The sequence below is a fragment of the Anastrepha ludens genome, chromosome 2, assembly GCF_028408465.1.
Source record: "Anastrepha ludens isolate Willacy chromosome 2, idAnaLude1.1, whole genome shotgun sequence".
Taxonomy (NCBI): domain Eukaryota; kingdom Metazoa; phylum Arthropoda; class Insecta; order Diptera; family Tephritidae; genus Anastrepha; species Anastrepha ludens.
This window is the reverse complement of record NC_071498.1, coordinates 73,252,679-73,279,130: the sequence shown is the minus strand read 5'-3', so window position 1 is coordinate 73,279,130 and position 26,452 is coordinate 73,252,679. Positions and strand designations below refer to the sequence as shown.

Genomic DNA, 26,452 nt, shown 5'->3' with positions numbered 1-26,452 from the left:
ATGAATTTCAACATATTTTTATTTAATGAAATAAAACATTACTAAAACAATAAAAAAAACTCTTGTCTTTACAAATCTTTGAATGTTATTAAAAAAAACTTTGTTACACCTACTATTTTGTCCACAAGTGTAAATCAAAGTTTTAAACTTTGTACAAAGTTTTCAAAGATAGTTACATAGCTTATTCAATTATGGTACAATATCGTGCAATTTAAAGTGGCTGAAAATTTGCGTTGATTTTAGATACTTTTTGTTGTTAACAGTATTATGCGTTTACTTTCAGATAAAGAATACTAGATTTTTTTATATATTAATAAATATTTTTTTATCATTTTATTTATTACAAAACTTTTCTATATGTCACGCTGCTATTATTTTGACCGCCACTGTACATACGCTTGTTTGTATGAATTAAGTAAATTTAAAACATATTTTATTTGCGACAAAAGCAGTTTGTTGTGACTACTGTTAGCATTTATTACAAATTTAAAATAAAAATAAAAATGGAATGAATTTGTTCGTAAAACAAGAAGGCAAATATATGTATGAATGTGTTTTTTATCTTTGATATTTGTTTTTCCGTTTATCAATAGATTTCTTATTAATTAAATAATATTGTTTCTTTATCCTTGCATTTAACGTTTTAATATTGTTTGTTGATTTTTATTTCTTATCACCTTTAACGTATCTTATCCAGTAGTTGCAGAGTACGAACAGGCTTTTATTAAGTGTAATTTTTTCTTTCTTGTCATTTTATAATTTATTATTATTATTTTTAATGCTTTCCAATTAGATTTGTATTTGATAGATTTTCTGCATTGTATATATATATATATATATATATTTGTATCAATATAAATGAGAGGATCAGTCAACTTTTTTATTTTTCATTAAATTAAATTAGTAAGTGAATATGATGATAAGAGTATCCGCCACTATTAACCTCAGCTGCTTTAGGCAAATTAAAACATTGAACCTAAGATCAGCCTGATAACTTCTAAAATACCTGAACAAGTACTGAATTCGGATTTGAAGCGGTGAATAAAATAACCGAAACAAAAAAACTGGAAAGCCGAATTAGTTTTGTATGCTTCTGAATAAGATTAAAGAACTTGATTAAACTGCTGTACAGTACTACTAAATAGCAAAAAAAACCCAGTTGAAAAGGCAAATATCGAAATAAAAAAGTGATGAATAGCTGGATATAGTGCCCAACCGCAGAATTTAATTTATTTATAGCTAAGTCATCTGAATGCAGTCACAAAGTTCGTTTCATTTACGGAATAAACAGAAATAACCATATCTAGCACTGCTTTTATTTATTTGATTTCGACCACTGTATTAAACTAACTAGTCAGTCGATCAGTTAAATTGAAGCGTAGAATAGCTATGTTTTTCGGTGTTGCAAAATGTTGAAACTTGTAATTCATTTGATTCATCTTAGAAGATATTTGGCAAACTCAATGAACTAATTTTGCATTCAAAGAAAATATTGTTTTAAAGATTTCAAATAATGTTAAGCCGCATCCTGAGCAACTAGGCTGATTTCATGAATGCGTTGTATTAGCAAAACTTAGTCGCATAATATATCTATATTTTTTTTCTTACATTGCAGGCCTTCTCGCCTAAAACATCTTAGCTATAAATGTATCTAAAGCAAAACGAATGCGTTAACTAAAATATATTACTTATAATTAGCAATACACGCACAATAATAAATAATATTTAATTGCTGAATGAAATGTGAAATGTAATTTAGTAAGCATAATTAGTATATTGAATATTACAAACTGGTCGCTTCAATGTACATATGTGTTTGTGTGAGTCATACTATAATAATAATAATAAGGAATACAAATAAGAATAATAATTAGCACAATCACAATTGGAGAAGAGGCAGGCGCGAGAAACATACATGAATGATTTCTCGCAGCCGATGACGCGGCCAATGTGCGATTTTTCCGCCCACAGCAAAAATCCTCTATTTCAACGTCTCCTAGAGCTCGTCGCTTTCTACGTTTCAGTTCATTACATTTCCCCTCCATGAGTTTACCATTAGCCCGCGCCATCGTAGCCGCAAATTAAATTACCTGCTCACAGTTGCAGCGACGACGTGCACAGATATGCTGCCTAGATTTGCGTGCATGTGCTGCTACTGCAACCGCATCCATTAACTGGTCCAGCTGCTGCAACTGCATTTGCTGTTGTTGCGCCGTTGAAACCGTCGCCACAACCGACTCGCTCAGCGTTACTCACATTTTATGCAGGGCGGCTGCTGTAGCGCCTGGATTCAACGTCAAATTCTCATTGGACCAGGAAGATTGCTGCGCCGCAGTCGATGTGGATTTAGCGCTAGGCGGCGTCGATGTTTGCAAATCGAAGCGCGCATAGAAGAGCAGGTACGGCGTAACGGTGATTTTGCGCGCTGGCGACAGTAATTCTTCGAATTCACGTTGCGTCATCGCTTTGATTTTATCATCGTCGCACATGTACCATATGGGTTCGCCATTGCTGCTACCCATCGCCGAAAGACTGCCACAACTGGACGCATAACCGCCACAAGCGCTGGCCTTCGTGCCACCTCGTCCAGTACTGCCATAACCAACTGGGTAACTGCTGTAACCGCTAGTAGTGCTACTGCCACCACTACCAGTACCGCTGCCACCGCCGCCTCCAGCATTACTGCTACCGCTAATGCTCATTGAGGCTGATGCGTGATTGGAACCATTTGGCAGCGTCTCTTCGCTCAACTCATTATTGCTGGCACTCAACTGATGCTGTTGCAATTGTTGCTGCTGTACGCTGCAAATTCGCGTCGCGCAGCAAGTCAAACTGTGACATGTCGTGTTCATACTCAGCTTGCCAATTCCATTCGTGATGACTTTGCTTGTGATACCATTCAAATTTTTCATATTCTTACTCATATCACCACTGCTCGAGGCTTTGCTGCGACCGAACTTCATCTTCTTCATCAGACTGGATCCCGATGATGCGAGCGCCGATGCCGCCGCGCTTGCTGCAGAAGCAGCTTGTGTACCGGGGCTACTGCGTTCGTTTGGCGTTGAACCGCCACCAGATGCAGCCGAACCTACACCACCTCCCAATGGGTAAAAACTATTGTTCGAAAGTCCGTTCGCTTGAAGGCCCATTTGCTGCGAACCGCTATTAATATTAGCATTGCGTCTATCCTTTGGGCAATTCACATACTCATTGGCCCAGTCCAACGAGCAGGTGTAGGCGATGTAATGGCCCACAGACATGGTCGCACCAACATGCGTTATGACGCTATACAGTTTGTAGATATGCAGCTTATTGGCATCGCTGAGCTCGCAGCATTTAGCGCAAAAACATTGCAAAGTGAACGAAGTGGGAATGTAACTGTTTATCTTTTCCATACCCCCCGAGAAGCGACTCAACTGGATGACCAACAGGCGCGGCAACACCTCATACGAGATAGAGCGTATGGCTTCGGTGTAACCAGTACATTGTTCGCAGCGGTATTTGTTCTCGCCGCGAAAGAACTCGCGGGTAACACATGAATTCTGTGTAAAATAAAATAAGAAATATCGAGTTTTAAGAATAACAGCTTATATAATATTTAAATCGATTTTTAGAAGAAAAATGTCTCCTACCTGTATAAAAGCACTGGGTTTATCCGTTAAATCGGCATTATCATAGCCAGAAATAGGTACCGGTACTGCAATGTCGATCATACTTTCTTTCTGCTCCGTGACCGTTTCGCAGCTCAAACATTTCGTAGTGGAGACGGTTACACCTTCAAAATCCTCACTGAAGAAGTCTAAACCCAACTCGCGTATCTTTTCGGCCAAGCGTTCTTTATCCTTCAACATGACAGGTGAAGAAAGCTCACTTTTCGAATCATTGCCTGTAGTACTAACTGAAAGACCTTTCACTGTAGTGCTTGGACTACTAGCTGACGCACTAACAGTTGCCGTCGCCGAAGTCGTGCTCGCATTATTCGATGACGCACCACTGAGATCTACAGAATTCAAGTAGAACAGACTGTTCGAAGTAGCCTGTATGCCACCACTCTGTCCATCTTTGAGCGGGGATTGCAACCGCGAGTTTTTGGAGTTTTTTGATTCCTCTTTTCGTTTGGACTTCCGCGAAAAAAAAGACGCTTTCGTAATGTTACTTGTGCTGAGACTAGACGACGATGAATTGGTGGCATTTGATGCCCCGGGCGCACCACTACCACCATGTGCATTACTACTACTTGGCGTGGCATTGGTTCCACCCAGTGCATCACGTTCGATAGTGTAGGTGTCCAATTCATCGGGATTACGAATGTAACTATAAAAAGTGATAAACGATAAGCAAAGCGATGAACTCATAAAAGAAACACAATGGAGATTTATGAATCAGAAAAGTTTATATTAATATAGCTCACCCATTCATTATTAGGTCCGGATACTCGCCGATGGCTTTGATCAGCAGCTGGCAAGTCTCCCGTATGCTATTCAGCAAACACATTAGAAACTCATGTGCATCCTGCTGCTGGTTCCCTTCGAAAATCGCATTCACATCCTGCACGGCATGTAACAACGTATCCGCATGGAAAGGCTCCGTCGATTCGGCTAGCTCATTGCGATGCAAACACTGATACAACTCATGCAAGCGTTCGGTTAACATTTGGTGGCTACTTTTCTGCCCAATGCCGCCCCCGCAACCGCCCACGCCACCAACACCGACATTCATAAGTGCATTCTGTTCGAGCGCTGCCAAATCTTTGCTACTCCAGCTACGCGCATTCTCCAATTGTACGGCACTAATGCCACGTCCCAACGACGATGACTTGGCGGCGCGTTGACGCGCTATACACTGCTGTATGCTTGACAAATCCACTATCAAGTGATGAAGATTGTGTAGAAATTGTGGCGCAAAACGCAGCGTATACACAACCGAATTCAGGTAGCAAGTGTTGCCAATATTGCAGAGAGTCGCCATGGAAGGTGCATGATTCAGTGCGCTGCCATTGCCTAGCGGTACGGCTGCGATAACACCACTGCCGCTGCTACTGCTACCGGCGAGGCCACTACTGGAGACTGATGCCACTGGCATATAGTACTGTTGGGTGATGTCCTGTGTATTGTCGGCGTCCGAGTGTACGGCGCTCGACGAGGCCGATGAAGTGCGCGTTGAACTGAGGTAGCCGTTTGTGACTACGCTCGCACCAGAGCGCGGCTCTGCGTCTGTGGTTTGGTACCGACGCTCGTACAAAGACATGCCGCCGCGTGCACGCTTTTTGCTGCTGCCGCTGCTAACAGATGAGCTATATTCGGAATTAGATATAGCTGCTTTCGTGACTGCAACTACTCCTTTGCTCGCTGTTGTCGCCGTACTAGTTGAGGTTGCTACGTCAGTTAACTCAACAGAGACTTCTGTTGCTGTTGAGGATGTCTGTGTAGCGTTGGCTTGACTAATACTTTCAGAAGTTTTAACGATACTAGGACCAGCGCTAATTTCTGCCGCTGGCGCACCAACGCAAGGAAGCGTGATAAAATCAAAACTTGCTGGAGACAAGTGTACCGCTGGTGGCGGGGTGTGCTTGAGTGTGATGCTGTTGCGCTTGCGTGCTGCCGCGACACTGCTGTCGCGTTTACGCTTACTACCGCTTTTTTTCACCTCAACTTCCAGCGGTTCGATTTTGTTTAGTAACGCTTCATTCAAATTATACCAGGCTGCAAGAAACCATAAAAATTTCAATTTAATATTTATCATATTCTTGTCATCATTATGAGTTGTTATAAGAATTAGTGACACCTACGTAACACAACTTTTCCACTTAGACACTACAAACATAATTTTATTAATGCTCTCACCTGCGTGCCTTTTCACTTGCAGTTCACAGTTGTTGTTCCCAACTTTTTGTTTTTTCTTGTCCTTACTGCTTTCTTCTACTTTCTTTCGATTGCGTAAAGTCGCTAATCGCGCTGCGGTTTCCTTGCTATTGCCGCGAACTTTCAACACAGGCGACGCTCTCGCCGCCGCCGCCGCTTTAGCCTTTGCTCTGTGCTTACGATTAGTAAAATTGGTAACGCTACGCCGTCGGCGTAGCTGCCGTCTACAAGTATTGTTGAGACGTTGAGTATTAGTAACACCGATAACACAAGTGCCGCCTGCTCCAGCAGCTTTTATACTACTTCCTGTTGTTCCTGCTTTGCTATTTCCGCTGGCGGTCAGTGACTCTAATTCGAAGCAAGTCTCGATAACGATGGGATATAGTGTAGAGAAATATGGCGGAGAATAGAGTTTTTTTGATGTGGCTGATCTTGATTTAAGAGGCTTTTTATCGCCACTTGCTTTTCTTGTTGATGTTTCTATGGTTTTGGGACTAACTGTGGTAGTGCTGCACGTCGTGGTAGTAAGTTTCTTAGATCGTTGTTTGCTTCGCCGTTTTCTACGTTGTCCTCTCTTGTTTGATTGTTTTTGTTGTTGATCCTGCTTTTCTTTTTCTAATTCTGTTTGCTCACCTTGCTTTTCTCGTCTTTTTCCTTGTTGTGTTGTAATGGTTTTTGTTGGTGTAGTATTTTGTATTACAATTATTGTTTCTGTTACTGTTGTTGTTTTAGCTGTTTGTATTGGAAGACACACCACGTCGTTAATTAATTTCTTTACAGCATTTCTGGGCATTTTTTGAACACCTGGAATTTACAAGAATTTACAATTTATTTAGAAAACAAATACCAGTCAAAGAAAATAACAACTAATGAAATATATAAATACAGTTCTAAACACGAAACTAGCAGTACCAAAAAAATATTAGATTTTTTCCAAAAAAAATTTATCTATGTATGATGTGATAGAGTTTTTATTATTATTTTGAAACATTATTAAATTCTTTAACTGAATACATATTTCACTCAATTCTTAGCGAAAAACAAAAATTCATATAACAAAAACCATTAAAATAGCAACCGCCATAAGAAACGGATTCTGACCAAGTTTATATAAAAAACCACGCATCTTTAACAATTTAACAAAGTTATTGATTGTTACTTGGCTCGGCATTTTGGACAGCTCTTTTTAAGCCCTTTTTCATTTTTGCTGAACATGAAACAATAATTTGTATTTCTGTGTAAGATCTTCCATCTACCCTCAATTTCAGAATCTGCTTTCGTTGTTCTGTGGTGCAGTGTTTCGCTCGACCGCTGCGGTCAAAATCTTAGTAGTGCACATACGTAAAATGGAATGGTCAAACAAAACAAATCCCCAAAAAAAATCCTACGTTTATCTTATTTCAGTAAGGCAAAATTATATTTAGAAAATTTAGAAAAACGGTAGCGAATTTTGAGCGATCAAAAACTTTACTTAAAAACTTGTAACAAATTGTAAGAAAAATTTTGACAAAACTTTTATATGATGGTGATTTTATTTTTATTTTTACATGGGGTTTTGTTTAGTAATTAAATTAGTATTTTGTTGCATATTATTATTCTTTAGAATTGCAGGACAACGGCGTTGCATTGAGTCAACAAGTTTTTGGCATCTTTCAATCGAAATCGACTCCCATGCGCTCTTTACAGCTTCCCATAGTTGCGTATTAGATGTTAGCTTGCGTTGGGCTACTGCCTCATTTACAAATTTTTCAATGGGGTTTATGTCTGGTGACTGTGGCGGCCATTCCATTACGTTGATCTGACTCTCCTCAAACCATCTTTTAGCAACTTTGCACGTGTGTTTGGGGTCGTTGTCTTGCTGGAACGTCCAAACAAGCGGCATTTCGTCTCTGGCATATGCAGCATGACGTCCTTGAGTATACATATCAACATATGAAGCGCCAGTCGTCATTTCCTTAACCCAATTAATGGGCCCCACGCCTAGCCATGAAAAGCATGCCCAGACCATAATGCTAGAACCACCATGCTTTATTGTTTTTGTTGTATACTTTGGCTGGTATTCGGTGTTATGTGTTACGTCTTACATATTGGCGCGATATCTTTCCACCATACAAGATAATCTTCGACTCCTCCGACCATAAAATGTTGCGCCATTTGGTCGAAGGCCAATTTATATGTTCTTTGGCGAATCGAAGTCTCTTCTTTAAATGCTTTTTTGTCAACAACGGTACTTTTCTTGGACTGTGGGCACCCAGGTCGTGCTCAGGCAAATGCCGCCGGACAGTCTCAACGCTCGAAGACACTTTTAAGGTATCTTTTATCTCAGTTGCAGCCGCAAATGGAAACTGCTTTGAAAATCTGACGATAGACTTAACTTCTCTTGCCGACATTGTTAGCTTTTTTCCACGCTTTTTGCCACTTGGTTTGTACTTTATGGCATTACGTACCATTGTTGGTGAGCAACCAATGATATTTTGCACTACCACATAAGTTTTTCCATCAGCATTAGCTACAGAATATCAATTAAATAAACTAATCTCACCGTTTTTTTTTTTTTTAATTTTCACAAAGATAGTGGCGATAACATTAATCTTTCACATACTTTTTCATGCACTACTAAGATTTTGACTGACAAAAAAGCCGCTGCAACTAAAATTTCATGCAAAATTAACGAAGCCAACAGGTTAAGTTTAACAAGTGGTTGCACTTGAAGCCGACTTCTTAATCTAACGGATGTTACAGTGGGTGGCGAAAAATTGTTGTGATAAAAAAAAACGTGGCCACTTAAGTATAATGAGCCATAAGCACTACTAAGATTCTGACCGTAACTGCATATGCATACACTCACTCAATTGAAAAACAATATATAAATAAGAAATAAAAAAAACGTACTTCGGTCTGAATCTTTGTAAAATTTTATTAATATTCCTTGTATAACCTTAAAAAACTGCTATTTCAACCCTTGGTAGATATTTGATATTGAAATTTTCTTTTGTATGATTTATAGAGAAAAAAAAAATGACTTCAAAATATTTTTTTAAGGGTACTGTTAATTTCATGTTCACAGTTGTACATATATTTCGTAATTTTTTTTTTTCTAAGATTGTTTCAAAAAAAATTTACAAAGAATTCGGGAGCTCCAAAACCATTGTTAAACCTAGTGAGTTGGGCCGTTAAGAAAGATTTATAAAAGCACAACACTATTGAAAGTACAACACCAGCGAGCAAAAGGTTGCAGGCATGTACACTCAAAAAGTTTAATATTACTAAAAATGAAAAAGGAAGAACCCCTGTTAATTACGGGCTACCAGGTTAAGTTCAAAAGCTTCGAAGACATGAAAAGAATTCTTCCACGACGCTTACAGCATAAAGTTCAAGTCGAAAGAATAGAGAAGTTGGCCTTAAAAAAACGTTAGGTGAAAAACGTCTGTCAAAAAAAGGTGTAAAAGAAACTGTATTTGCAATGCCGTAACATAGTAGAATACACAGCTGTGGCCAGAGAATTAGCGCACTTCGACGCTGTATTGTCCTCTATACGAATTATTTCTTAGAAGTTTAACTGATATACATATTGCGATGCCAATTTTATGCTGTGAATCACTTCTCTCTAATACCGGACAACAAGTTCCATTAACTTTTTTAATGTTTCTTTTGGCCAAGACTCACTCGAAATGCATATTATTACGTTAGACAGCGAAATAGCAAATCATTAATTAAAGTTTTAAAACCAACTTTTTCATTTAAAATCATATTGGTCATTTGAAAAGTACTCAACAAATACCGTAAAACACGGTTGGGTATAATTTTCTGGGAATGGAATTGGACCAATTGTGGGAATAGAGGTTACTTATCTTGATGTCGTCAAAAATTCAATGGAGCAATATTGCTTCAAGTACATGCCTCTAAACTGGGTATTCATTCAAGATAACGACCCCAAGCATACAGCAAAAGTGTTGAAAAATTGGCTTTCCAACGAAAAAATTGCAGTTCTGGATTTTGCACAGAACCTTGACTTTAACCCCATTGAAAATTTGTGAAACGATATTAAAGATAAAGTTTGAAAAAAAATTTAAAATGCCAATAAACTATATTAAGAGTACTGGCAGCATGGAACTCTATTCCTTTGGAGAGAAGCCAAATGTTAATAAAACTGTACCTCGCAGGTGTGAGGCAGCTTTAAAAAATAATTGATACTCAATAAAATACTAATCATATATGAAATTAATACACGAATTTAAACAATTTGAAATTGGGAACTGCTCTGGACACAGACCATAGCTGTATGTACTATGCTCGTATAGAGGTAGATATTTAATTAAATTTTTTTTTATATTTAAATTTTTGTCATGCTGTTCACTTGAATATACATTTTTTTTACTCAAAATATAGTTGTTAGAAAATATTAGGTATCTTTATGAGCCATATCTCATTATGTATGCATTGCACGGAGATTCAAAGGTGATTTTACGCATCACAAAAAGCTCGACAGTTTTATGTTTAGTAAAGTCAGTTGTTTATTACGGCGTTACAAAATGGAGGTAGAGCAAGAGAAAATTCTATATTTTCTTCAATACCAATACGCCAAAGTTAAAAAGTCGGAGCTGGTGGACAAAAATTTTTTCCTGTTTATGGACCTCTTTTTTAATTTAAGTTAAACTTAAAATTTTAATTTTATTTTTGTTTGTACGTTTTTTTTATATTTTTTCAAATCCTTTTTCTTTAAAACAATACATAACAAAATTTAAATAAACCGCATCATAATCCACTTTCAAAGCACATCCGCCATCACAAATCAATTCGAACGTGAAGGACGCAACGTTAGTGGCAAATTAAAGAAAAATAAAACTGAAGCAAGCGCGTGATTATCGTTAAAAAATTTCGATAGCCTTCCTTTGAGTGATGTTACCACCACCACTGCCATTCGTTTGTCAAAGAGCTTCTGAACTTATGCATCACCTGGCGCTTTTATCAGTTAACTCTTCGATTAGGTTTTTCTTTATTATTATTTTTTTTAACAAAAAGTAAATAAATACACACTTAATAGTTTTTTGCGATAAGCAGCATTGGCACATGTACGCAAAACAACCAACAGATCTATTAAATAATCAATGATTATTTAATTGAAGAGTGGAAGTGGAATGAATGCCCTCAGAGACATCCATATATAGTACTTATTTATGATAAAAAATTTAGTGCAATACTTTTTTTTTACTTTCTTACTTGGCACATATTATTTTTATTTTTTTCTTTGCATATATTATTGCTGTTAGATGCTTTCAATTTTCAATTGAATGATTCAACCTTGTCATACACTGAAACATATAAAAAATATCACCAAAGACAAAGGAGCAGGAACGCTGAATGGCTGGGGTATTATTCACCCTGTTGTTGATGATGATAAACAATAATAAGTAGTAAATTTCTAATTATTCATATATGCATATTTTGTATCAATCACAGCAAGTTTCCTGCAGCGTACATACAGTGCTTCACGTGAAAATGAACCACCATAGAATTTCTAAAATAGCATGAGTTGCAACGGTTCATTTATTTTATTTTATTTTTTTTTTTTTTTCTTTTGTAAAATAACTTGAAATATTTTTTTGCTTTTACATTTTGTAAGACTCTTAAATTATTCGAAAAATATCTCAATCTGAGCGCCATCTGGTCAGTAATTTTTTAAAGCATATTTTTCACTAATCCAATATACAGACATACAGAAAACTTTACGTATCCTTCACAAATAATGCGTTTAGAAGAAGGTTTTAATCTTTAATATTACACAAATATTTATTCCGATAATTAAACTTTTTTAAGTATATAAAAAAACGAAAAAAAAGATTTCACAGCACAGAAAATTATATGTACTCTATAAAAAAATACTATTAACCTAATTATAATAAATGAAAATGGTTTGGTTTGGCTCTTATTGGGACTCACTATGCCTCTGCTACTGCCCTAACCCTATTTCGCATGGAAGAAACTTTTTTTTTTGTTCCGGATGTTATTTCTTTCATTCGCTGGAGCGCGAATGACAACATTCTTCTTTGTTGCTATAAGTTCTTTCGCTTATCCGCCGTTCTAATTCGTCCCCTACATGTTCTATAGGGGTCTGTACTTGGAGTAGCAAATTATAAATGTTATAAATGGCACGTTATAAAGCAACCACTCCTTTACTATAGTATTTATATGGGATTTGTGCTTCGGATTGCTGTCCTGTTGGAAATACCATCCGCCACTCAAACCCAATTTGCTTGCTGATTCTTTCAAATTGCTTTTCAGAATGTCTAAGTAAACAATCCAAAAATTGTGATTTACCAACCCCGTTCGCTGACATACAGCCCCATACCATCACCGAGCCTCCGCCAAGCTTCACTGTGGTATAATGTTTTTTGTATTGTAAAGGGGTTTTTAATTGGCGCGGGTCGATTTTGACGCCCTGTGGCAGCCATTTTGCTTTGGTGACATCTGTCAAATCTTTTGTTTATTGTTCAGTTGTTTATGCCAAATCATCATGGCAAGTTACACGATTGAACAGCATGTTCAAATGATAAAACTTTATTATCAAAATGAGTGTTCATTAACGCAAACGTTGCGCGTATTGCGCCCATTGCGCCCATTTTTCGGTAGACGTGGTGGCCCTTCCAATTTCTTATGGCCCATATTGAACCATATGGATCTAGACGACATGTGGTTCCAGCAGGACGGCGCTACGTGCCACACAGCAAACGCCATTTTATTGCATTTCAACATCTACCCGCCCTTATTGAAAACCCCTTTATTTTGTACATTGCAAAAAGAATACGAGCCGTTTGTTTTTGTTAACCCTTTGCACTCGAGAGGAGACTCTCGTTTAGCACTTTGTTTGGTTCGGAAATTCGATGCACTGTGTAAACTATTTATGTTCAAAAAAAGAAAAATCACAAAGACTAATGTTTAAGAAATTATCGAATTGCTGGTTAAACTCAAAGTTGCCACCTCTAACGGCACCATAACGCCAAATCCTTAACCATAGTATTTACCATAACGATATTTTTCTCATCAATTATTGGTGCCATAGCCATAAGCAGCTGATATTTACATATAAAAGATTTTCCAATAACAGGTGTTATTTAATTAATATATATAAAAGGCTATCGAGCGATGATTAAAGATTTGGATGGTATTGATCTAGGCAACGTTTATTTTCAACAAGACGGCGCTATGTGCTACACAAGCAACGAAACCATGCATTGATCTTTTACGGGAAAAGTTTCACCTTGTGAATTTTTTCTTTGGGGCCACGTGAAAGAGAAGATCTACGGCAACAGCCCAGGGTCGATTCAAGACCTCAAAGATGGAATTCGTGAGGCTATCGAAGAAATAGGGCAGCCACTTTGCAATTCGGTTATGGAAAATTTCATGAAAGGTTTTACCTTCATTGCGAAGCGTTAATACCAGTTCTCTAACATCAGTCGAAGTTTGTTTACCCATTATTAAAAAAAAAATAAATAATAGAATTTAATTTACTCTAGACAAAAACTTTTCACTCTACCGATTGCAACCATTAAAATGCAATATGAAGAAAGTTTCAATGCATCGAAAAAGGAAGTAAACAAGCAAATATAACGGTATTTTTTACCGTACAACATCGCTAAAATGCTACTGATGTACGCTGTACACTTTATTTTGACGCTCACAGTATCTGCGCCGCAATTTGCAAGTACCAAACCTGTACGGAACTAACGGGACAATTCGTTGCTTGTTTTAACAAACACTTCGTTACAAATGCAAATACACAGATAACATTGATCAGATTAACATCTGAAACTAAATTTTTATGATTGTTTCGTATAGTTTCCTATGTAATTGTAAGTTTTGAATATAAAAAATTGTTGTTGTTGTTGTGGCAGTTTACTTAATCCTGTCAGTGTTGTGTAGATCACCGGCCGTTTTCGTCTAGCTCATCTAACGGTAGGCTCAGGAAACTTTCTGTTTCGACAGGTTGGGTCCAGAAGGAGAGAGGTGTTAGATGAACGGGTGTCGTGCGGAGTGCCTTCACATGCCGAACATATGTTTAGAATCTCGGGGTCAATCGTGGATAGGTAGGAGTTTAACCTGCTACAGTGTCCAGAACGTAATTGTGCCAGGGTTACGCGTCTTTCAGGATAGCTGGAGCTCTTCATCTGTTATGGGTGATGGTTGGACTCTGATAACGGCATTCGGGGGTCGGGATCTTACAAAGGTGGTAAGTGTCTTCCGATGAATGTCGTTTAAAATCTATATAAACACTCTCCGGCCAGCAGTTGTCAGTTCGTTTTGTCCTGGATCTCGTCGGCGTAATTGAAGAGGTGTCTGCTGACGTGTCTGGGAGGCGGGGTCATGAGATGGTGTCACGTCCTATCATAAAATTTCTGCAACAACACCAACGTCATGCGTTCTGTCATCACAATATAAAGTCGAAATGGAAGGGGAAAAATAATTTTTTTTTTTTAAATCCTACTCTAAAATTTAACATTGTTTATTTATTGGTTTTAACATAAAATAACTTCAAACGAAACAAATTTATCGGCCTAAGTTCCCATATTTTCAAACACGTTAGGCGCAATATTGTGGCAGCTTATTAGCAACACGCCGTCAATAAACTAGCAGAGTAAATGTTAACTGCGGCGAACACACTCAAAGTTTTTAAAAATGATCGTATTATATTAAGCTAAATTTCAAAGTACAAGTGCCATCCCATAGTATTAACCATAACGATAGTTATGTCCATAGCCATAAGCAGTTGATATTTACCGCGTACACCCTTTTTGGGTGTTTGGCCGAGCTCCTCCTCCTACAGTTTTAAGCCGGCTACAGTTTTAAGCCGACTCCGAACGGCAGATATTTTTTATGAGGAGCTTTTTCATGGCAGAAATACACTCGAAGGTTTGCCATTGCCTGCCGAGGGGCGATCGCTATTAGAAAAATGTTTTTCTTAATTTTGGTGTTTCACAGACGTTTTCTCTGTGAATTCCGAATGGTAGTAACGCACTAACCCATTCGGCTACGCCGGTCGCCTTATATTTACATCACATAATTGTACATACCGAAGTGTCCTTCTCCATTTCAGCATGCCTATTCAAATATGTACATTAAATGATTTGAAAAACCTTGTTGCTAAGGTAGAGCTAGCCACTAACAGACTATGGGAATATTTTTGGACATAGAGGGGGCGTTTGATAACGCCACTTTTGATAGTATGTGTAGCTCTGCTAGTAGGCATGGCGTAGACCGGGTGTTAGTGTATTAGATTCGTTCGATGCTGGCCCAAAGAATCGTTACGGTGCGAGCAGAACATTGCCAAACAAATAAATCGCAGCTCCAGAACTGTTTACAGATATTTGAAGGATCCGGAGGCATATGGAAATAACTTCAAAGGGGAAAAAAGCACTATCAAAACAAGCAGTACGCCAAATTGTTAGAATTGCTTCGAATTCGACTAAATCAGTTCAGCGTACGATCAGAAATGCAGAACATTTGAAGCGTCTAAAAATCAAGAAGAAACCCCCTTTGAATGCAATACGCAAAGAAAACCGGCTTCAATTCGCGAAAGAATACATGACGTGGACTGTCCAATCTGACACTCGACTAAATGATTGGCGTTCAGTTGTATTTACTGATGAAAAACGTTTTAATTTAGATTTGCGGAAAGATGTTGCGGAAAGATGAGCTATATTTAAGTCGCCACCATAGCCGAGAAGGGGGAATAATGGTGTGGGGTGCTTTCACGTTTTATGAAACAATTGACTTGATTTTTATCGATCAAAAGATGGACGGCGATCGCTTCAAAACATTGTTGGAGTCCGTATTTCCAAAATTAAAAGATCTCTTTGGACCAATTCCTTGGATTTTTCAACAAGACAATGCTTCTATTCATAACTCTCGAGTAGTAAAATCTTTAATTTCGAGTCAAAACGTGAATATCATGACCTGGCCACCATATTCTCCAGATCTTAACGTAATTGAAAATGTTTGGGGCTGGCAAAGAAACATTAACTGCAGATATTAAACGTGCTTGGAGCGAGATTTCCTTGAACTACATAGATTCCTTGTATCATTCTGTGAAGGACCGGATTTATGAAGTTATTACTAACAAAGGAGGCAGTACTCATTACTGAAATTATTATTATTTTTTATTTCAAATAAATCAAATAGTAATTTAAGTTAAAATCCAAATACTTTTCTTATAAAAATTAAATTGCCAAAGTGGGTATATTCTAATGACCAAGAAACACTCGCCTTATTTTGATTAGCTTTAAGAAAATGTTTGAAAAACACAATTTTGTTAAATATGTATAATCATTTGAATATTATATTTAAAGTATCATTAAAACAGAAATGTTTTTGCATTTCAACTTCTTTTCTATCGTCCTTTAATAAAGAAATATGAAGCAAAGTTGTATGCAACTAAACGTACGTCTAACCTAAGACCAGCAGTGTATTATAAATATTAAAACCACTGGCAATATTGTATCAATTGGCATGGAAAATGTGAGCAAAGATACTGCAGTAGGGCTGTGATGCGCGATGACCGGCAACGAAATGACGAGTGACCGCTGACTGAACAAGGCCAAAAACAAGGCTTCCACATTGTTGTTGTTGTAGCAGTAACCTCCGTTATTACTACTACAAAGAATTGTTTTTAATTTACATACATAGTATATTACATGCGCAGGCTTGTCATGAACCCACAAATGGGGTGCAAATTGCTAATGTACAGAAGGTGAGTGTGAATTTAATAGAAGCAGGGGAAGGGTAGTAACTAAACAGTCAAATACTCACACATCATAACCGGGTATTCTTATGAATGCGAGCAATAGCGGGTGATAGCCATTCAGTCGACACACTAACAATTTTACTATTGATTTGTTGCTGGATCGAAGGTCACGTCATATGTTACAAACACAACTGTATTTATATGACAACAAAAATAAAGTAGCGGAAGACGTTGCTACAATATAAAAACAACAACCAATAAATGTTAATAAAAGCTTTGAAGTGAAGGGGAAGAAAACAGCATAGGCGAAAAACAGTTAGACAATGCCGCAGCCACATTCGCTGTTATGGTGCATCGCTCTGTCTCTGCCACTGCTATGTGCTCCTGTTGATGCACACTTTTCAGCCTGCCTCATTCTATAGTTATTAGATATTAACATTTTGTAAGTCTCTTATCTTCTGCTTTGTATGCGATACAAATTGCACACTATCTAATGTGCAGTCAATTGCATGCACACTAGCGTAAACACGCAAATATACGCATACCACCACTAGCATACCCATAAAATCTTACACCCATTACAATATATGTATTTAATCTCTGTAATAATATATATATAGTCTACTATTGTTTCTAAAACAACTAATACTGAACTACTTACATAGTCTGTTGAAAATGCATTTGCTGCGGCGCTTGCTGCTACTGTAGACGTCCGATGTCCAGTTACAGCTGGCGACTTGGATTTCCTTTTAACAGCGATTTTATGTCGTCAGTTGATCTTCGTTGTTGTTCCGCAAATTTGGAGTAAAAACGGACTGAGATTTCGGTATAGTGGTCACCGCCAATGAAACCATACTTTTTCTATTGGAAAAAAAAAACGTTTTTTTCACTTTTGGGTGCCACAACTACTACAGATTCTGCTCCTCTGTGCCGTGCGAGTCTCTGTTTTTTATTCGTTCATACAATTTGCACACTAAGCACTGAATGCATGTACGGTTCTGCTTTCTTTTTGTTGTATCAAATCGATTTTTCTCTACTTTTCGTCTTTATTTGTCCACGCACACACATTTAATATTTGTAATTTTAGCAAAAACGTGTAAATTGCATTATTCTATGTATACTCCTTTTAATGTTGGGACAATAGAATTGTGTCAATCATGTGACAAAATTGCCTGTTCGACCCGTAATAGTTGCATTGTGGGCGTTCAATAAATTATTTAGCTCACCCACTAAAAACTTAAAATTTTGGTCCAATCTTTTTTTTTTGGTAGTTTCTATAAGCTGTTTGTAGCTATTTCTAGAAAACTAACTGCAATATCGTGTTTTCCGTTTGTCCAGTCTACAGTTACAATTCTCATAACACTATTCGCCTACTCGCTTTCTCTGCCTTCTCCACGTTTTCCCCGTTTATCTTCGATCGAACTCCTTTCTATTTCCTCACACCGCAATCGAATATGCGCAAGGGACACTAATCCAGACGTCGCAAATTATTTTTTTTACAGCAATAAAGATTTTCTGTCTCTGCTACAGTGAACATTTGAGATTTGTTTCCCTTAACTTGAACGACTTTTTTACATAAATTTACAAAGAAAACACTGAGTTTTTGTGCTCGAAAGCTAGAAATATGTGAAAATTTGTACGGCCGGCCGAACAAAATTGTTAAATTTTCCAAGATCGGCGTTAAGTTGGCTGCTCTGGAATGTGACAATTCAGCTTGGAAAACTTTGAACGGTACAATGTTGCCAGACACAAGGAGTCTGGTGGTTCATGTTCAAGCAAGGGGAACTGAATACGGAAGGTGGCGTCTTTCAAAACAGTTTATTTATTTTTCGAGATTATGACAAGTCTGCATTAGGAGGCTTGATATTCATTTGTGTTTTCACAATTTAACGGCACCCACTTAAAATGTCTCCTTTTTCAATTGAATTCAAAATTTTAATATTGTAGTGAAAAATAAATATCTCATACTCTGACACATCATTAATGTTCGCGAAAGTACTACGTTGTACAGATCCACAAGTAAAAACACTCTCAGCTAGTTGCCAAAAAAATGCCCACAGCTGAGATGACCTGATTCCGAAACATTCTTTTATGTAACATAGTTTTATAAAAAATGATCCAATTTCATGGAAGCTCGTATCAAGAAGTCTAAAAAATTATGTAAAAATTCAGATATTTCTCAATAAAAAGCATTATTATAGCTAACGATTCCAGTTAAGAACCGACCATGCAGCATTGAGTTGGTTACTCCAGTCAAGCATCCGAAAGGTGGATCGAAAGGCTGCAAAATTATGACCTCGAAATCGGGCATCGAAAAGGAGAACAACATGGAAATGCTGATGCACTATATCGGCAGCCTTGTGCCATAGAGTGTAAGGCATTGTTTCGAAGATCAAAAAATCTGAAAGAATAGTTATTATCAGATTAATGCAGGAGCCTTAAAAATTTTAATGGTGTTAGGCATCGTGTATGGGAAAGCGAAGACGGAAATCATTTCCATAATCTGATTATAGTTCCTAAATTCAAATTGCATCCGTGTTAGAGGAATTCCACAATGGACCTAGTGGAGGTCATCTGGGTATCATTAAAATGCTGGAGAAGATTAAGCAGCGATTTTATTGGGTGAACTGCAAAGTTGCCGAATGCATTCGAAATTGCACGGAGTGTATGGCAGCGAAGGTTCAAAGGAGAGAAGTCGTGGAAGAATACAGCAATACAACGCAGGTTCTCCATTTGAGTGTGTGGCCATGAATTTGGCGGGCCCGTTTTTAACAAGTGACTCCGGCAAAAAATATGTGATCCTTGTTTTGGACTACTTCAGTACGTGACCAGAAGTGTACACCCTACCATACCAAGGGGCCAAAACCATTGTTGAGGTTTTTACGCAGAATTGGGTGACTAGGTTTGGAGTGCCTATTGAATTGTATTGAGACCAAGGTATTCAAAGAGATGTGTTGTTTGTTGGGATATAAAAAAACGTACAAAGCATTTGGGGGTACAATCAGATAGAAAGATTTAATTGCACTCTGGAGGAACACTTCCGAAAGGTAGCTGGAAAGTGGTAGCAAAATTAGGTCAAACGCATCGAAATGTTCCTATTGGCGTATCGCTCAGCTGTACATAAAACTACTGGCCAATCGCCTATACTGACCATCTTTGGAAGCGATTTAAGGTGCCGCTTCTACAATGCACGAAGGTAGTTGTTGGAAAGCACTACAGGATGGCATGGACGAATTAAACCATCATGTGAGGTAACATACCGAGCTAATCATTAACAAGACGAAGGATCGATTTGACCGTGTTGTGAACTCCGGAGGATTCATTGAAGGTAGTTTGGTACTTCTTTATAATCCGCAAAGAAAGAAAGGGATTTATTCAAAAGGTGATTCATATAGGGTGATTCAAAAATCGAATGATGTGGTGTATCGTATACAGCAATGCAAAACTAGACAGGGGAAAGTCAAAGTAGTTAACCAGGAGATATTGGTTCCATTATCAGACTTAAGCGGAAGACAGTGTAGCGAACTCAAGGCGAATTAAGTATCTGACGCGGCGCCATTAAAAACCAGTTACTTTATTATTATTATTAATAGAAAGAGAAACAATTATAAATAATTGCTACTCTTAAGCTAAATACACACCAGGCAACCGTTGCAGCAACACGGCCATGTTGAAGCAACCGTTGCCTCGTGTGTATCATTGTTTACTGCTTTTACTCGTTCAGTTCGTTGAAAACAAGCGAAGAAGAAGGTTTGTGCGGAGTAAAATAAACTGAAAAAGAAAAAAATGGCAATTGAAAATAATGAAAATTATGTTAAATTTATTAACAAATATAAAAATTTGAGAGAGCTGTGGGATATACATAAGTAGTGAAAAATATAAAAATAAAATTTTTGAAAAAAAGCATACGAACAATTAAAAAATGAATACAATAAAATTGATAAAAATTTCAAGTCCGCAAAAGAGTTTCCTGTTGCAAGATACCGCAAAGTTATTGCCAGTCTAATTTCTGCTGATATTGCCTCTCTCATTATGGTATCTTGTTTCGTTATTTTGGTCTTTACGAAGTCCAACAATTTTCTAAACAGGGACTCGACCATCCTCATGTAATTTTTATAGTCCGCTGGCTCATTTTCCTTCAGTTATTTCAGCAGCCTCTCGTTCGAAAATTCAATTTTTTTTAAAAGCCAATTTTTGGACCAAATTTTCTTTCTCTTCTTTTGTTGCATCTCTTCTTCCGCATTTTCGTACAAAAATTCGTCAATTATAATAAGAGAAGCGTATTTCGTCGATCATTTAAAAAATTTAATTTTACGTATCTTCCGCTTGTACCTTTCCTGCAACACAGTTATACACAATACTGAGATTGAAGCAACGGTCGCAACGTGTTTCTTAAACAAAGGCAACACGTTGCTTCAACGGTTGCCTCGTGTATATCTAGCTTTAAATCTAAAGTTCTGGCTGACAGGGCCGTCGGCTAGTTACTTTATTTCTTGCGGTTTTGACAAGTTTAACGTCAGCTCCCTTCGCAATACAAAACAAGCAAAAGTAGGAGAAATTACATGTTTGTAAAGATTCAGTGAATGGCTGGGTAATATTGTGATTTGTGAGATTTAAAGTAATAAAATTAATGAAAACAGAGTGCCGTGTGTTAAATTGTTAAAGCACGCAGTGGCTAAAAAGTATGTGTGTGTGTGTGTGTGTGTGTAATTTCTTGTGTTTGTTTCAATCGCTTTCGCCTACTCTTCTTCTTCACAAACAATTAATTCCCCTTCATTTTGTTTGCTTATTGATGGACTCTTACGACACGGCGAATTCGAAAGGCGCAATCTTCTTCTCTATCATTCTTCACCAGTTAAGATCCTTTTAAACAAATTTGGATCATCGTTTTTGTCATTGTTTTTGGTCGAAATTCAGTAATTTTGGAACTACATTCGCTGCCACAAGCTCCATGCCCAATATTTCCGAAAAGATTGCATGTCATTAGCTAACCGATATGTTGATATCCTCTGCAACTTCTCTAATTGTGATTTAACGATTCTCCATAACAATTTCCTTCACTTTCTCAACAGTTTCATCAGTTGTTGATGTGCTAAGGCGTCTAGAGCGTGCATTGTCATTCACATCTTCTCGACTTCTGATAAAAGCCAGTACCACTAAACATTTTTTTGACTCGGAGTACATTCGCCGTATGCCACTGTTAACATTTCAAGTGTTTTCGAGCACTTAATTTGTTTTTTTACACAAGCTTGATGCAACTTCTTTGAGGCAGAAAATCGCCGAACACGCAAAACACTTGTCTTATTTATATCTCTCACAAACAAGCTAAATATGCTATACTGCTAAAACCGTGAACATATCTTCGAGCCGAGTGTACCAACATAAAAAAAATAATAATGCAAAGCCGAATGTACGTCAAAGTACGTTCACATATGCATTAATTACCAATAAATCCACAAACTTAATCCACCCGTTTAGATATATAGATTACCTGCAAAATTGACAATCAGTTATCAATACAGTTGTGAAAGGTTTTTTTTTCATATAAATTATTTTGGTGGAATATTTCGGTGTTTTTGGTTTGTTTAATTATTATTAACGATATGAAAAAAAGGCAAAGAAAAGAAATAGCTTATTTATTGGCTGCTAATAATAAACAGTTGGAGGAAATCCGTAAGCGACGTTTACTGAGGTTGCAAACAATTTTGGCAGCAATACGCATGGGGAATTCTATATAACATTTTATAATAAGTAATAAGAGGACAAAAGGTTTATGGACACACGTTTTTTTTTTTTTGTAAAATTAATCCATAATTAATAATTTTAACAAAAAATGTATTAGCATTATATTCACAGACCTGTTTTCTTTTCTGACGTCCGTTTTATTTAGTTTATTTATTATGTTTCTCCTTACATTCGTAATAATAATTTTCGTATGTCAAAAAGTATGGTTATTATCTAAGATTATTTTATAATCTCAGATTTTGGGAGAGAAATTGTGTATGGGAAATCTCTCTTTTTAATTACGGATTGGGAGTTAAGCACTAAAAAGTAGATCATCTACTTATATGTGAACGTATTATAACCCGCGGAATTTGAAAATTCATCTTTTGAACACACCTCATATTGGCATTTCCATATGCTGCAATTTAGCTATTTTCAGACCATACATAACATGTAGAACTGTTATATAGAAGAAAACTTCTCGCAAGAAAGAGTAACGAGAGAGCAATGGGGTAAACATGCTGGGATTCGAAAACCCATTTTCCTCAAAGTAATAACCGTTTGGCGTTTGTTGACGTTAACAAAATTCTGAAATTCCTAACTGTAAAATTATTATTAGGGTATCAAATGAATTTTCTGAGAATTTCCATTCAAAATCATAGATCCCCATTGTTGAAATTTGAAATCCTGAAACTCCATGTATACCACAATTAATTTTTTGGAAATTTATGATCGTATTAAAAAAAGATTTTTATTTCAAATAAAAACAATTTCTTAAAATTTCAAATATAGTTTAATAAAATTAGTTTAATTACTTACTTTAGCACTCACTTTTGGGCTATAAATACCTAACTGCTCATCAAGTGACAGTTTTCATGAAAAACTTGAATAACAATCAGTAACATTATTTTCGAGCAAATATTTGTTACAAAAATATTGATGATATTCAAGGATTGCGCCCATCAGAGCGTACGTGACGTCACGTTTGCTGAGTTGGGCAGTATTGCCAACCATTTGCTCTTCACAATAAATTTAGTGCTTTTTTACACCGAAAATGCGACAATTTTTAAGTTTGGTGTTTGTTTCTTTTTGTTTTTAATTTAAGGCTAGCGAAACTTTAGGTTAAAAAAAACTGTATTATTATACAAAAGAAGTTTAAAAAAGGCCACTCTGAGAAGATTTTAGTGCTAATGAAAATTTTTTTACTCCTATAAAATTTGATAATTTGAAAGTGCAAATTTAATTTTTGGCTCCATTTAAGGCTATGCAAGAATATTAAATGCCCCGCTCTCAACTCTTCTTAAGATTGAAAACCTTTTTACACATTTTAAAAAGTCTTTGAATTTATTGAATGCGAATTAAAACCATAGAGGTGTAATCGTTTCTTCCGGTCATCAATCCTTAGTGAGACATAGAGCATCAAGAGGTGTATTCATAGTAAAAATAAGCAACAAAATACCAGAAAATACTAAAGAAACCATACTGACATTTTTACACAAAGAGTACCTTATCTAGTTACATAACTTCAAATATAGCAAAAAAGTCGTTCCCCTAATACAAGAGTCTCGCTTAACAAAAAAAACTCATAAATTAAATTGTACATAAGCATAACACATTTATTTAAAAAAAACGCACATTCTACAGACAATTTGTCACGCATACAAAGTTCTTTAAGTAACACAATAAAAATTTCGTGTTTTATTTTCTTTAAATGGGCATTTAGTGCGTTTTTATATCCAAAGCTAGGCAACTCTGCAGTAGCGAGAGAGAGATTTGACTGCCGAAAGCAGAAGAACACCAACAACACCGGCATTCGCGGGCAATGCCACCAGATGTTAAAAAAAAGTACAGCTAAATAAAACTGAGTGAATTATTTAAATTATTAAAAAATGTATATTTTACAAAATTATAAACATTACTTTTAATTAGAATAGGCTAGAAAAATGTCATGTGGAATGAACTAAAACTCCGAGACAAAAAATAATAAAAATAACAAAAAAAAAAAGGCTAAATCAAGTTACGAAAATGGTAATCTGGCCATACTGGAGCTAAAATCACGTAGCTAGTTGTCAAATTCGCTGAGCGCAAAGTAACGGGACCACGATGGGCGCCATCTCATTAATCTTTGCATCATGGATGATATTATTGTATCCCACACCAAACCGTTATACCAAGTCGTCAACATTAACCAACACTCAAAGGACTATTCCAAACGAGATAACTTTAATATATTCTTTCGAACATTCAAGTTTCGTGATTAGACTGCCAGCAGAGAACGTTCTGCCAGAACGGTTCTAGCAGCAATAGCGAACGAGATGCCAAAACAAAAACGTGAATTAGCCTTGATGGCGACAGCAAATAGCGAGACAGACCATGCTTTCTGGGTCTACCCTTATATGTGTTAGACGAAAACAACAGGTGACTACATCGGACAGACGGGGTTTAGAAAGCTGCTACAACAGAACTTGTCAGAAGATGCGAGCTGCCAGATCTAGAAATTGCGATATTTATTAAGCATGTATATAAGCCGAGGTGAATTCGCATGGGGTGGAAATTGAGCTTGTAAGCAATAAACGAAATGTACTAGAGTGATTCAATCTTAGAGCTCCTGGTGACGCTCAAGCATTCATGTCCTGCAGCTTATATGTGTGTGTGTCGGGTGCATGACGCTAATATCTAAAATTTTTGATTTTCATCATGCAAAAGCCGACAACAAGTATGTGTGACACGAAGCAAGTTCGTGTGTCACCCGACACGCACACATATAAGCTGCAGGACATGCATGCTTGAGCATCACCAGGTAATTAAGGTGATTGTGTTCATTTAAAAGTAAAGTGTTGGAAATAAAGTAAAACAAGTGCGTTGCCATTCATTTGTGACTTTTATGTGACAGTCTAGTCATCGAACTCAGAGTGGTTATTGCAAGAGGTTTAATTGAATTTTAACGTAATTCGTGACAATGTCATGGTTTAGTTGTACCTGTTATGGCCACTCTAATTAGAATTTATATTTTATTTTTGTGAATGATAATTTGATTTGAGCCGAATGGCTAGTGAAAACTAACTTAACAATGTAAGGACGGAAACGATTAAATGTTGTTACGAGTTTCTTTATATAAAATCTCTCACAATAATTCGTCTGAGTTCGATCACTGGATTGCTAAATAAAAGTCTGAAATGAATGGCAACACAACTTGCTGGATTTAGTGAATCGGTTTATTACTTTTCGTTTACACTTTCACATGTTCATCCAAGGATAATAAAATACCAGGCTGCGTCTTCCGAATTCACTGTGCCGTCAGAGCCCTTAAATAAACAAACAAAAAGAAGGGGAATTAATTGTTTGTGCTTTAACAATTTATTTTTCATTAATTCTATTAGTTTAAATCTCACAAATCACAATATTACCAAACCGTTCAATGAATTTTTTCAAACATGTAACTTCTCCTAGTTTTTTTTCTTTTGTTTTGTATTGCGAAGGGAGCTGACGCCAGACTTCTCAAAATCGAAAAATAAAGTAACTAGCCGAAGGCCTGGTAGCCAGGGCTTCAGGTTTAAGTGTAGCATTGTAATTGTTTCTCTTGCTATTAATTAATAACAATAATAAAGTAACGGTGGCCACCGTAGCCGAATGGATTGGTGCGTGACTACCATTCGGAATTCACAGAGAGAGAGCGTTGGTTCGAATCTCGGTGAAACCCCAAAATTAAGAAAAACATTTTTCTAAAAGCGGTTGAACCTTCGCAGTCAATGGCAAAACTCCGAGTGTATATCTGCATTGAAAAAGCTCCTCATAAAAAATATCTGCCGTTCGGAGTCGGTTTGAAACTGTAGGTCCCTCCATTTGTGGAACAACATCAAGACGCACACCACAAATAGGAGGAAGAGCTTGGCCAAACACCCAAAAAGGGTGTAAGCGCCAATTATATATATATATAACTGTTTTTTAATGGCGTCACTTGAGATGCTCTATTCGCCTTGCGACGTTTCTATATTTTAAAACGCAAATGTCTAAGAAATATTAAGATATTCTCAGCTCAGATTTTTCTGTAGTAGTTCTCAAGTTCAACAGAAGTTTTGTTTGCAAAGCTCATCTATACATTCTTTTAAATTATAATTCTTCTATAAAA

At 36.8% G+C, this 26,452-nt stretch overlaps 1 protein-coding gene across 1 annotated transcript; it reads right to left on the bottom strand.

Moving 5' to 3' along the window:
* Position 1: 1 nt before the first annotated feature.
* LOC128871836 (uncharacterized) lies at positions 2–18,309 on the bottom strand. The gene is made up of 5 exons (XM_054113933.1): positions 17,261–18,309; positions 5,844–6,665; positions 4,412–5,702; positions 3,633–4,314; positions 2–3,542 (listed from the first exon to the last, which is right to left on the bottom strand). The coding sequence occupies exons 2-5, from the start codon at positions 6,652–6,654 to the stop codon at positions 2,253–2,255; spliced, it is 4,074 nt and encodes a 1,357-aa protein (XP_053969908.1). The 5' UTR covers positions 6,655–6,665; positions 17,261–18,309; the 3' UTR covers positions 2–2,252.
* Positions 18,310–26,452: the final 8,143 nt, after the last annotated feature.

What these genes read in the sequence shown, in the direction of transcription:
- LOC128871836 (XM_054113933.1), bottom strand. Translation starts at nt 6,654, where the DNA reads ATGCCCAGAAATGCTGTAAAGAAATTAATTAACGACGTGGTGTGTCTT. An exon ending in GCAAGTGAAAAGGCACGCAG is followed by an intron (nt 5,703 to 5,843) that starts GTGAGAGCATTA and finishes GGTTTCTTGCAG; the next exon opens with CCTGGTATAATTTGAATGAA. An exon ending in CCGGACCTAATAATGAATGG is followed by an intron (nt 4,315 to 4,411) that starts GTGAGCTATATT and finishes CACTTTTTATAG; the next exon opens with TTACATTCGTAATCCCGATG.